General features: G+C 39.7%; 2 protein-coding genes across 7 annotated transcripts; both read left to right on the top strand.

Annotated features, from left to right (window-relative positions):
- Positions 1 to 555: 555 nt before the first annotated feature.
- On the top strand, positions 556 to 5571 carry LOC113577205 (spermine oxidase-like). 6 transcript variants are annotated; one of them, XM_081713161.1, is made up of 6 exons: positions 556 to 1062; positions 2990 to 3042; positions 3160 to 3211; positions 3318 to 4539; positions 4618 to 4801; positions 4973 to 5571. In XM_081713161.1, exons 4-6 carry the CDS (start codon positions 3338 to 3340, stop codon positions 5105 to 5107), a joined length of 1521 nt encoding a protein of 506 aa, XP_081569287.1. In that variant the 5' UTR covers positions 556 to 1062; positions 2990 to 3042; positions 3160 to 3211; positions 3318 to 3337; the 3' UTR covers positions 5108 to 5571. The 6 variants fall into 6 exon arrangements, with proteins under 6 accessions (XP_081569287.1, XP_035376677.1, XP_035376674.1 ...); XM_035520784.2 differs by having other exon boundaries at positions 3157 to 3211; XM_035520781.2 differs by lacking the exon at positions 3160 to 3211.
- Positions 5572 to 9069: 3498 nt separating this feature from the next.
- On the top strand, positions 9070 to 12454 carry LOC113577225 (spermine oxidase-like). The gene is made up of 3 exons (XM_035534430.2): positions 9070 to 10456; positions 10532 to 10715; positions 11495 to 12454. The coding sequence occupies exons 1-3, from the start codon at positions 9294 to 9296 to the stop codon at positions 11627 to 11629; spliced, it is 1482 nt and encodes a 493-aa protein (XP_035390323.1). The 5' UTR covers positions 9070 to 9293; the 3' UTR covers positions 11630 to 12454.
- Positions 12455 to 13007: the final 553 nt, after the last annotated feature.

Here is a 13007-nt window from a genome sequence, read left to right as displayed (position 1 = left end):
CTTCAGAGTGGAATGGACGTTACACCGTGAACGAGGTTGCCATGTTTTGCAAGAGAAATCCGCAAATCGTGTGGTATATGGGTAATCATAAAGAATATTTAATAATTGTTTCTCTAGCTAACATGTGGCCTGTCTTGTTTCATTTTGCTTGTATTTTTTAAATATGTGTAGGCTTTAATAACTACATAGTTGCGCTTGTAACTATGACAATGCTCACCATCCATATCTTTTTATGTCCCATTAATAAATTAATAAATAATTTTTAGCTAGTTAGGTCGGTCATTCCATTCGAGTTCTCGGTTATCGTTCATAATATTGCCTGTTGTGTGCGACGATTTTATAAGTGTAGGAGGAAGTGTAATAGCAACAGGACTTTGTTTGGCAACCTTGCTAGCTACTAAACATAGGCTACTGTCAGTAGCTAATTAGATAAGTGAAACTTAGGGCGTTTTCACGCTTGTCCCGAATACTTCACTCTGCACCCAGGACCGATTCGGGGATTGTGTGAGGGAGGGGCTCATTTAGCGCTGGTTTGCTTTCACACACAAAAACTTAATCCGCACGGTGCTGTGCCAAAAACAAGGTACCTGAGAAAAAAAGGAATTAAAACGTTTATCTGGATAGTATGCGTTTACTCAGAAAATACACCAAGAGGAAGATGCGTCGAAGCAGTCGCATTACAAAATGAACCGAGTCTGCATCCCCCCAGCGGCGCTGGGAGCAGAGAGTGTCCACGCTTGACCGCCCTAGAAGCGAACCCCAGACCACCGTTTTTGGATGGACCAGAGATCGGTACCCTGAACTGCTCGGGTTCGACACCGCTTTCTCAACAATCACTTTCTCAAAGTTATTGAACGTGCGGAGCAAGCTGACCTGGGTCCAGAAAAAAATTACAGTGAAAACGCGCTTAAATTAAATGTGTGTGCAGTTGTTAGTTTTGGTGTGTCGTAATACAGTTAAGAGAGTTCTTAAAAGTTCGCTAACCCAAGAACGCTAGCTGTTTTCGGTAATATCGTTATCCGTACTAATGCCGAAAAAACTGAACCCCAAGACGACGACGAAGTGAGTTACTTATTCGCAGGTTCATATTATTTTGGAGAATTATTCACTGCTTGTTATTCGGAGGCTGAAGTTGGCTCCTTATTCGTAAAGGGAGTATTCACCTCGCATATTTGCTGCGCACTTTGTTTTATATACTAAATGAAGATGTCATCACAAATTGATTCTGTTTCTCATACTGATATTGTGAATGTAAAAATGAGATTAAAATGTAATTAAAATATTTGGGGAAATATTTATTATTTCAATTCATTCCAAGTGTATAATGTAATTTCAGTATGCAAATTGTTTTAGGTTACATTTCTTTCGTAAGATAAATTTATTTTGTCTAGCTGTTGATGTTATACATCAAAACGTAACTGAGAACATGATACATTCAGCGATTCTATACAAGTTAATCAGAAGAAATTCTAGATTTCAGGTTTCAGAATTTAAATAACCACAGGTCAGACATGCAATAATTTTTCATTAGGGAACAAATATCTTTATGTGAAGAGAATTTGATCTGAATCTGGCCCATGGTGATGTAATACATCACAACTGTCAACATGGCACATTGTGCACACAGATAAATGAATACAAGGGTGAGACATATTGAAAGCCCAATTCACTGTAATGAAGTCCTATTACCCTGTAAGAAAAATCTGGCTGGTCCAAGATCATTTTACACCTCAGAACTAACTGGCAACATGGCACATGGAAAAAGCTGAAATTCCAGATCAAGTTTGAGGACTTTAATGACTGGGCCAGGCAAATAATGAGCTAACCAAGTAGAAGAGGTCACGTCCTGTAAGAAAATATGATCTTAAATTGGCCTTAGATTATTTCATACCTCAAAACTAACTGGCAACATGCTACACTGAGCAATGACGCACATACGTAAATGAATCAGATTGGAAAATTTAAACGGATTCCTCTTGATTTCTTGAAGGGAATGTAAGTTTGTGGGTCAGCTGAACTGAATGCAGGCACCAGTCCACATTCTTATCCCCAGTACTTTTCAAAGCAAAGTTACATCCATAGCAAAATGTCTTTAGCATAAAGTCACAACACTACTTTACAAAAACTATTACAGTTCAGTTATTGAGAGAAGATTACATCTTAACACAAAATAAGGGATGTATTATGATTGATTTATGATGAAAAATATAAAAAATGCTTACATTTGCAGTAGCACATGGTTTGTCTTAGACAGTTCCATAGCAGCAGTTTCCTTTTATAAATGCAATTACTGAAGCATAGCTTTCTTTCTGTTAACAGCTCCAGAATCTTGTTGACCCACATTTTCCTCTGAAAAATGGGATGACTGGAATTGAAATTTTTTGTTGTTCTTTTATGAAAGCCTGATTTGTGTTTTTAATGGCAACTTCAATGGAATTAAAAGAGAAATGATCATTGACTAAAGCAACATTCACACCTCACACCTTGGGTCAACCAAAGATCAGTTTTTTTTGTTTTTGTTGTAGTTTTTTTTTTGTTTGTTTGTTTGTTTTTAAACAGGATTTGACCTCTTCTCTTTGGTCAACTTCTTATTGTCTGGCCAATGTCATTAAAGTCTTCAGTACTGATCTGGAATTTCAGCTTCTTTTTCATGTGCCATTGTATCCTATTGCTCAATGTGCCAGGTTTCCAGTTAGTTTTAAGGTGTGAAATGATGTTGGGCTAGTCTAAATCCAGGTTGAGATACAGAATCAATTCTTAACAAATGTATGATCACATCTTCATCTTCATGTCTGTAAAACAAAGTCCACATCAAATAATTAACGTGAACACTCCCTTTACGAATAAGCAACCAACCTCATCCAACAAATAAGCTGTGAATAAGTAACTATCTTTGGCAGTATTCATATCAGCATAATAAACAGTGGAGCTTGAGGGCTGGAATTTGAATATCTACATGTTCTATGACATAAATTGTCACTGATTACAGAATCCAGGAAGTCCGGAGTGAGGACCTATAGGCTAGCATCATTGGAAACATAGGTAGGTTGCTTGGCATAGTCATTATACTTATAACATCATCCCATAACAGCATATAAGTGATTAGTTCCAAAGATCACTTATGTAATAACCTGCCCTATAAATGTAACCTGTCAGTAGCTAGCTATTTGACACAGCAAGAAGTCGTAACACTGTTCACGGAATATCTGTTGTAAGTATCATTTTTATAATTCTTTTTATAGAGTTAGCGAAAAATGGAATAAATAAATGTGATGTGTAAGAGATGGTCAAATCAAACATGAATGCTCATTCCATAGCTATCTGGAAGACCAATACAATGAGTGTATCCTCCGTGGGGTCCAGAGATGCCAAGATTGTGGTGGTGGGAGCAGGATTTGCAGGATTGGCAGCAGCATCTCTTCTGTTCCAGGCTGGATTCCAGAATGTCAAGATCCTTGAGGGCAGCAGGCGAATAGGAGGTAGAATCCACACAACAAGACCATTCAGCAAAAATGTTATAGAGCTTGGTGCAAACTGGATCCATGGACAGGAAGGAAACCCAATTTACCAGTTGGCCAAAGATCATGATTTGCTGGTTGAGGGGATATCAGCAAATAAAGTGATGTGCCAGCCCAGCTCTGTAACTCCACGTGATTACTTTTTTAAGGAAGGTGGGAAGCTGCTTTGTGCTGGCAATATTGATCAAGTGTGCTCCTTATTCAGTAAATTAACCTCTAAGGCCTTTGAGTCAGAACTTGAGGACAGATATAGAATCCTAAGTTTGGGGGGGTATCTTGATGCTGCCTTTGCTGAATCACCTTTAGCTGCTTCTGAGGACGGATGGAGGATTTTTGAATGGTGCAAGAGAAGTGAATGTACAGATGAGGCAAGTTCTTCTCTGTATGAAGTGTCTGCATCAGAGATTGGGTATTACATTGCTCTTGAGGGAGGCTTTTTTAACTCTTTAGGCCCTGGCGGCTACCAAGCAATTTTAGATGTGTTTTTGGAGAGTCTGCCATTACAAACCATCCTGATGAGTAAACCTGTGAAGTCAATCCAGTGGGACCTGAATAAAAAATCCCTGGGTACTGAGAGCAGAGAGAGGAGCCATCCCATCAAGATAATCTGTGAGAATGAAGAAAGTTTCGAGGCCGATCATGTCATTGTGACTGTGTCATTAGGTGTTTTAAAACAGCATGCAGGAGCCATGTTTGAACCTGCCTTACCAAAATCCAAGATGGATGCTATAGAGAGGCTTGGCTTTGGCACAGTAGATAAGATCTTCCTATGTTTTAGCGAGAGGTTCTGGCCAGAAGACTGTGCAGGAATCCAACTTGTGTGGGATGAGGGGCCTGAGGATAAGGCAGTCTATGGCTCACAAACTGAAGGAGATGGCTGGAAAAAGACATGGTTTAAGAAGATTTGTGGCTTTGACACCGTGGCTCGCCATCCTACAGTACTCTGTGGTTGGATTACAGGCAGAGAGGCCCTTCATATGGAGACACTGCAGGATGGTGAAGTGGCAGATATCTGTGTGAAGTATGTCTTGCAATTTATTTTGGCCTACAGTATTTTAAACAAACATATTTCTGAAACTTGCTGTTTTTATTTTGAAAGACTGCTCAGGTCCTTCACTGGCTGGTCCGTTCCTGATGTGTCCCAAGTACTAATTTCCAAATGGGGTTCTGACCCCTGGGTCTTTGGTTCCTATACATTCGTTCCCCACATGGTAAATGGGGTGAAGGAGCACGAGGCAATGGCTGCACCTCTCCCCCTTCAAAGTAAACTCCCTGAGAGTAAGGTATAGTTGGAGCTTTTCTTTCATTATTTCAGTATTACAGTGTGAAAATAAATTGAGCTACATACAGCTGTTTATTGAAAGCAGTATGATTTGAATTTATATATCAATGCACACACTTATTTTTTTAGATCTCTGACAAATATTCAGTTAATAGATTGTCTCTCTCTGAAGCCGTTGCAGGTGCTGTTTGCAGGTGAAGCTACTCATGTGAATTTCTACACCACCACACATGGAGCCTACCTCTCAGGGATCAGAGAAGCACAGAGACTCATTAACCACTATTCTGATAAGGCACTCTGTCCATAGAAGCAGATTACCCTTTTTTCTTTCCTTAAACAAATCACAAGACCCTGCATTTTTACAACTGCAATAACAGACGATGTATGTAAGCATGTTCTTTGCATTGTTCAAGGACATGGGCTAAAGTTGTGGGAGTACAGTGAATAAGATTCTGTCTTGATGTTTAGAGGTCAAATCATTTGGGATCATTTGACGTAATGTTAGGTTTGCAGTTGCACTGAAATTCTAGAGATTTTATTCCTTATACATTGTATATCCTCATGCATTGCAGGATGGTGATAGTGACAAAACTAGAAGACAATGTCAAGCAGCAATAATTTGTCCTTGAGGGAACAAAAAGGAAATTCTGATAAGCTACAATTTGTGATCTTGATTGTAAGAAACATTATGTAAACTGGTGTTTTCTCACTTCTTACTTTAATGTTTTGGAGATTTACAAATATGAGATTAAATTTAACTAATGTCCACTTGCTCTGCCATCTAGAATGGTTCTCCTCCTTTGGCTCATCAATTCATCTCTGTTAGTCTCTGTTAGATACTCTGTTAGAGTGTTCAGTCTGACAGATTTAGTCTTAGATTTAGATTGGCATTTTACAAGAAGTTCTAAAAGACCAGGACGTCTTGCATTTATAATCAAATCAAGTCAAAATTTATTTATATAGTGCTTTTTACAACAGATGTTGTCACGAAGCAGCTTTACAAATGTCCAAGTCCAAGCCCCCAGTGAGCAAGCCAAGGGCAACAGTTTCATGGAAAAACTCCCTAGAGCATGAGGAAGAAACCTTGAGAGGAACCAAGACTCAAAGGGGGATCCATCCTCCTCTGGCCGAAAACGGTTACCACAATAATAAAACTTCTAAGAGAAAAATAAATAAACAAATACATAAAATTAAATAAAATAAAACTAAAGCAAATAATGTCTAGTGCAATTTTCTAGAGGTCCTAGTCTTGTCCTGATGGTTCGCACATCCAGCAAGAGAACGTCCAACAGAGAGGTAGTTGGCTGGGGTGGCGGTGTGGTGGGCTACAGCAGGGGACATCGCAAATGATAAGTCTGGGAGATTCGCAATAAATCTAGGTGCAGTGGCTGACGTGATTATGTGTGTGGTATGATAGTGAGGCGAGTTTACTATATTGTGGCTCATATGTAGTTCAAATTAAATTAGGGAATGGTCTGAGATGGCATCCGACCGGGGTAGTATAACTATGTTCTCTATGTCTACACCGTATGTCAGTACTAAGTCAAGCATACGTCCATCAGAGTGTGTGGGTTCTCTTATACATTAGGGGAAACCTATTGATTCTAATACACAGTGGTGTGGAAAAGTGTTTGCCCTCTTCCTGATATCTTTTTTTTTTTTTTTTTTGCATATTTGTCACACTTAAATGTTTCAGATCATCAAACAAATTTAAATATTAGAAAAAGATAAGACAAGTAAACACAAAATGCAGTTTTTAAATGAAGATTTTTATTATTATTGGAAAGAAAATCCAAACCTACATGGCCCTGTGTGAAAAAATGATTGCCCCCCTGTTAAAACATAAATGAACTGTGGTTTATCACACCTTTGGAAAGTTGAGTTCAATTTCTCTAGCCAAACCCAGGCCTGACTACGGCCACACTTGTTCGCAATCAAGAAATCACTTAAATAGGACCTGCCTGACAAAGTGAAGTAGACCAAAAGATCCTCAAAAGCTAGACAGCATGCTGCAATCCAAAGAAATTCAGGAACAAATGAAATACAAAGTAATTGAGGTCGATCAGTCTGAAAAAGGTCATAAAGCCATTTCTAAAGCTTTGGGACTCCAGTGAACCACAGTGAGAGCCATTATACACAATTGGCAAAAACATGGAACAGTGGTGAACCTTCGCAGTAGCGGCTGGCTGACCAAAATTACCCCAACAGCGCAGCGAAGACTCATCCAAGAGGTCACAAAAGACCCCACAACAACATCCAAAGAAATGCAGGCCTCACTTGCCTCAGTTAAGGTCAGTGTTCATGACTCCACCATAAGAAAGAGACTGGGCAAAAATGGCCTGCATGGCAGAGTTCCAAGAGGAAAGCCACTGCTGAGCAAAAAGAACATAAAGGCTCGTCTCAGTTTTGCCAGAAAATATCTTGATGATCCTCAAGACTTTTGTGAAAACACTCTGTGGACTGACGAGACAAAAGTTGAACATTTTGGAAGGTGTTTGTCCCAATACATCTGGCATAAAAGTAACACAGCATTTCAGAAAAGGAACATTATACCAACAGTAAAATATGGTGGTGGTAGTCTGATGGTCTGGGGCTGTTTTGCTGCTTCAGGACCTGGAAGACTTGCTGTGGTAAATGGAACCATGAATTCTGCTGTCTACCAAAAAATTCTGAAGGAGAATGTCCGGCCATCTGTTCGTGACCTCAAGCTGAAGCGCACTTGGGTTCTGCAGCAGGACGATGATCCAAGACGCACCAGCAAATCCACCTCTGAATGGCTTAAACAAAATAAAGACTTAAGTGGCCTAGTCAAAGTCCTGACCTTAATCCGATGGAGATGCTGTGGCATGACCTTAAAAAGGCAGTTCATGCTCGAAAACCCTCCAATGTGGCCGAATTACAACAATTCTGCAAAGATGAGTGGGCCAAAATTGCTCCATAGCGCTGTAAAAGACTCATTGCCAGTTATCTTGCAGTTGTTGCTCCTAAGGGTGGCCCAACCAGTTATTAGGTTTAGGGGGCAATCACTTTTTTCCTCACAGGGCCATGTAGGTTCGGATTTTTTTTCTCCCCTTAATAAAAACCTTAATTTAAAAACTGCATTTTGTGTTTACTTGAGTTATCTTTGTCTAATATTTAAATTTGTTTGATGATCTGAAACATTTATGTGTGGCAAATATGCAAAAAAAAAAAAAGACATCAGGAAGGGGGCAAACACTTTCACACCACTGTAGATCTAAAGGCCGATCTCAGAGGGTCTTGGACACTATCACAGTGAATATTGAAATCACCTACAATAATGGCTATTTTTACTAGAGTGACTAGAGAGGAAATCTGCAAATTTGTTAATAAATTCTGAGTAGGCTCCTGGCCTGCAGATTTTTTTTACATTTTTAATTTATCAGGCACTTTTATCCAAAGCAATTTACAATTCTGACTGAACACAACTTGAGCAATAGGAGATTAGGAACCTTGCTCAGGGGACCAACAGTCACAATTTGGCAAAGGTGGGGCTTGAACTGGCAACTTTCTGATTGGGCTTCTTATCGCTGGCTACATAATTTATGGTAGTAAAATCATTTCAAAGGGCTCAAAATCATAACCAGCTTTAAACCAGTGAATGATGCAAAAAATTGAGCAAAACTGATGGCGTTCTCCTTTTGTTACGCAACGCTCGCCTCCCCCGAGTCACGTGGTTTGGCCCGCCACGTGCGGTGGGAGGGCTGTTTTATTTATAACCACACCTGCACCTCGTTCGTCTAAATGTATATAAACCCGTGTCAAAGTGTGCTGAGTGTTAATGGTCTTTTCGTCATTGTTAAAAATGTATTCATGTTCATCGTGTTTGATTAATGTCATTCGTTACATGTTCGTGTTTATCGTTTGTAATACGCGTGAGTGCCGCTGTCATTTATGTAAATAAATGTATCTCCCAGTTGCTTGAGTCTTTGCATTCTGGCACTCGGGCCACCACGCGTTACACAGTCTGACCTGAGAAGCGCTTTGCAGTCAAACTCGTTTATTTCATACACGGACTCTCTGACTTGCACAAGAGACTGTAGAATACTGTCCTGTGTCCACAACTTACACTCGGCATTCTGACTAGGGTTAATCAGCACACGCCATCAAGTTCACTTAAATATAAACCAGCCCTACCTGTTCCCCTATCCTTGGCTCTGTTCCCACCCTCTTACCCTTTCATCTTTGTGAAATATTGCCATGTATACCGAGGGCTTGCTCACTGCTTCCTGACAGCTCCTCGGACACAACCTGAATTTTGCCCCTGGATTTTAACCCTGGATCTGAACGACTTCGGTAAACGCTGTTTATACTCCTCTCAGTTTTGCCGAATCGCGCACTACGCTCACCTATAGTCTGCTCTTCACGGCCTTAAACCCCCTTTAATTGGATACTGCTGTGTTTTGGGTTTTCCTGTCATTGCATTCTGTCTGTTCATCAGTCTGATAGTTGCGCTCAGTGGTTAAAGAGCAAATATGAGTGTGGCCCCTGCGATTTCCAGAGATGCCATGATTGTGGTGGTGGGTGCAGGATTAGCAGGTTTGTCTGCTGCATCATGTTTGCTTCAGGCTGGATTCCAGCATGTCAAGATTCTTGAAGCAAATGAACAAGTAGGTGGCAGGGTGTGCACGACTAAGCCATTCACAGAGAATATTATTGAGCTTGGGGCTAATTGGATCCATGGGCAGAAAGGGAACCCTCTCTTCCGGATAGCAAAAGAACACCATCTGCTATCTGAAGACAGTTCTGAGACTTCTCGTGATTACTTTTTTAAGGATGGTGGAAAACACCTCTCTGTTAATCTTGCTGACCAGGTCGTTTCTCTCTTTAAAAAACTCATCACTAAAGCCTCTGATGAAGAACTAGGACGCAAGTATAGAGACATGAACCTGGGGGATTACCTTGATCTTTCCTTTGCAGAATCTCCTTTAGCAATGTCAGAAGATGGACCAAGGATTTTTGAGTGGTGCAAGAGGAGTGAATGCAGTGATGAGGCTGCTTCTTCCCTGTTTGAAGTGTCTGCATCTCAGATTAGTGATTATATTGACTTGGATGGAGACTTCTTTAATTCCTTGGGTTCAAGGGGTTACCAAGCAATTTTAGATGTTCTTCTGAAAGATGTTCCTTCAGAAATCATCCTGACGAGTAAACCTGTGAAGAGAATCCAGTGGGACCTGAATAAAATATCCCTGGGTACTAAGAGCAGAGAGAGGAGCCATCCCATCAAGATAATCTGTGAGAATGAAGAAAGTTTCGAGGCCGACCATGTCCTTGTGACTGTGTCATTAGGAGTTTTAAAACAACATGCAGGAGCCATGTTTGAACCTGCCTTACCAAAATCCAAGATGGATGCTATAGAGAGGCTTGGCTTTGGCACAGTAGATAAGATCTTCCTATGTTTTAGCGAGAGGTTCTGGCCAGAAGACTGTGCAGGAATCCAACTTGTGTGGGATGAGGGGCCTGAGGATAAGGCAGTCTATGGCTCACAAACTGAAGAGGATGGCTGGAAAAAGACATGGATTTGTGGCTTTGACACCGTGGCTCGCCATCCTACAGTACTCTGCGGCTGGATTACAGGCAGAGAGGCCCTTCATATGGAGACACTGCAGGACAGTGAAGTGGGAAATACCTGTGTGAAGTATGTCATCTTGACTTGCAATATATTTTGGTCTATTGTACATATTTCTGAAACTTGGTGCTTTTATTTTGAAAGACTGCTTAGGTCCTTCACTGGCTGGTCCGTTCCTGATGTGTCCCAAGTACTGATCTCCAGGTGGGGTCATGACCCCTGGGTCTTTGGCTCTTATTCATTTATTCCCAAGGGGGTAAATGGGGTGAGAAGACAGAAGGCTCTTGCAGCAGCTCTTCCTCTTCAAAGTGAAACCTCAGAAAGCAAGGTATCATATTTATCTATTCTTGCTGTTAGTATTTTTGAATTCACACCTGTTGCACAATATTGTGCATGTAACGCTTGCATGAAATCTTTATTTCTTTTTTGTAAATCAGTACTGATTTGCTGCTGATGTTTTTTAGAGATTCATGTCCAAGGAGTGAGTTATAAAGGCAGGACAACAGGCTGCATAGCTGCAAAGTTAATTAAATTATTTATTCATTTTTCAGAAACAATGTACAGCCTTCATTTTCAAAACTGCAACTGGTCAATGGTTTATCATATAATAAAGTAGAAATAAACATAACCAAATACATATTTTTTTCTCAAAGAAATATTAACAGGATAACCAACACCTTATGTGCATGTTTTTGATAAAAAAGTCTAACTTAGTGTGGCACATCTCGGTGGACTAGAATTATTGCAGCTGATGGAGCTGTGGAGGAGTGTCTGTACTTTTGAAGTACACAGCCTTGTTCTGGTATTCTGCACATCGAAGACAGCCTTCAGTTGCATCTCAATAGTGAGACATGTTAAATCATGAGTGGAATTAATCTCTTCACAAATGTTAATCTTCAGGGTGGGGCATATGCATATACATTTTTTGTGTGTGCATGTAGTGCTTGCCATGGTATTGTAGTATATTAGAATGGTTGCCACCCGTGTTGTTGTAGTATATTAGAATGTTTGCCACTGGTGTTGTTGAAGTCTACCAGGCCAATAACATACAACATCCATACAAAAAAGAAAATTACCTTTAAGATAATAGATTGTCTCTCTCGGAAGCCGTTGCAGGTGCTGTTTGCAGGTGAAGCTACCCATGTGAATTTCTACACCACCACACATGGAGCCTACCTCTCAGGGATCAGAGAAGCACAGAGACTCATTAACCACTATTCTGATAAGGCACTCTGTCCATAGAAGCAGATTACCCTTTTTTCTTTCTTTAAACAAATCACAAGACCCTGCAATTTTACAACTGCAATAACAGATGATTTATGTAAGCATGTTCTTTGCATCGTTCAAGGACATGGGCTAAAGTTGTGGGAGTACAGTGAATAAGATTCTGTCTTGATGTTTAGAGGTCAAATCATTTGGGATCATTTGACCTAATGTTAGGTTTGCAGTTGCACTGAAATTCTACAGATTTTATTCCTTATACATTGTATATATTCATACATTGCAGGATGGTGATAGTGACCAAACTAGAAGACAATGTCAAGCATAGAAAATATGATATGAAAATATGATAATATTAAAATCATTTTTAATCATGGAAATTTCTGACTGACAATTAAAAGAATACTTAGATTCATGATTTATTAGTTTTCAAAGAAGTAATGTGGAAGTTGTCAATTTACTACTAGTTTAAAAGGATAATTCAATTGTGATTAATAAAAAAAAGTCCAGTGTTTAGAAGATAAAAAGACAAATCGTTTAAATTTCCATATAATTTCATTGCTTATTTTGCTCATGTTATACATTTTCACTAAATATAAAATATACAATATTTTTATTGTGTTCCATTGGCTCTGTGTGATTTCAAGAGCACAGTAAAAGTAATGGCAAAAATGAGGCATAACATAGACTACAATATCACTAGATGGTGCTATTGTCCCGTCGCTGGCTTAGACCTTTCAATAATGTTTGCTTTATACCCCTTATATTTCACTCTGTACCCCAATGCCTAAAAATGATCTCACTCTGCTATAAAGAAAATGATGGAAAAAAATGAAATCAACAATAATAAAAATGAAGTTTCAACCCTAACATACCTTACCTGGTTACATTTCCATTTTTAGCATTTGTGCTATTTGCAGCAAATCATTTTTTGCTGTCTCTCATTTTTTATTTCTGTGGAGACAGATGGCAGCTGTGGGAGCAACAGCAACATGAATCAGGAAAAGAGAGCGTCAGAAAAGTTGAGATATTGCAACTGATATTGTAACTGTTTTGCAGTGTAGTGGTTAGTCAGTGATAAGGATTGTCTCATATGTCGCTCCCATAGGCATGGTTCGTTATATGTAACACTCACAGTCAAGCTATTTGTTGTCTGAAATGTGAAAAAAAACCCAGCATGGTTTTACTGGGTTGGGTATGACATTGCCTCACCTAGGAAAACACAAGCCATCACTGATGTCAATACCGTATTGCTGCACATTCTCCAGATTATTTGACACTAGATGCCCCGACTCCTATAATTCATGCACCTGCCCTTGAATATAGTTTTGTGTGTCCATGCAAATCTTGTCATTTGTCTGGTTCTCTATCATTTTACATGTGGCCTCTCTCCTGAAAA

The sequence above is a fragment of the Electrophorus electricus genome, chromosome 4 (genome assembly GCF_041902795.1).
Source record: "Electrophorus electricus isolate QZ-2024a chromosome 4, ASM4190279v1, whole genome shotgun sequence".
Classification (NCBI taxonomy): domain Eukaryota; kingdom Metazoa; phylum Chordata; class Actinopteri; order Gymnotiformes; family Gymnotidae; genus Electrophorus; species Electrophorus electricus.
Note: the sequence above shows the minus strand (reverse complement) of the source record. Positions and strands in the feature narration are given on the sequence as shown.

What these genes read in the sequence shown, in the direction of transcription:
- LOC113577205 (XM_081713160.1), top strand. Translation starts at nt 3,284, where the DNA reads ATGGTCAAATCAAACATGAATGCTCATTCCATAGCTATCTGGAAGACC. An exon ending in GTGGCAGATATCTGTGTGAA is followed by an intron (nt 4,540 to 4,617) that starts GTATGTCTTGCA and finishes TTATTTTGAAAG; the next exon opens with ACTGCTCAGGTCCTTCACTG. An exon ending in GTAAACTCCCTGAGAGTAAG is followed by an intron (nt 4,802 to 4,972) that starts GTATAGTTGGAG and finishes CTCTCTCTGAAG; the next exon opens with CCGTTGCAGGTGCTGTTTGC.
- LOC113577225 (XM_035534430.2), top strand. Translation starts at nt 9,294, where the DNA reads ATGAGTGTGGCCCCTGCGATTTCCAGAGATGCCATGATTGTGGTGGTG. An exon ending in GTGGGAAATACCTGTGTGAA is followed by an intron (nt 10,457 to 10,531) that starts GTATGTCATCTT and finishes TTATTTTGAAAG; the next exon opens with ACTGCTTAGGTCCTTCACTG. An exon ending in GTGAAACCTCAGAAAGCAAG is followed by an intron (nt 10,716 to 11,494) that starts GTATCATATTTA and finishes CTCTCTCGGAAG; the next exon opens with CCGTTGCAGGTGCTGTTTGC.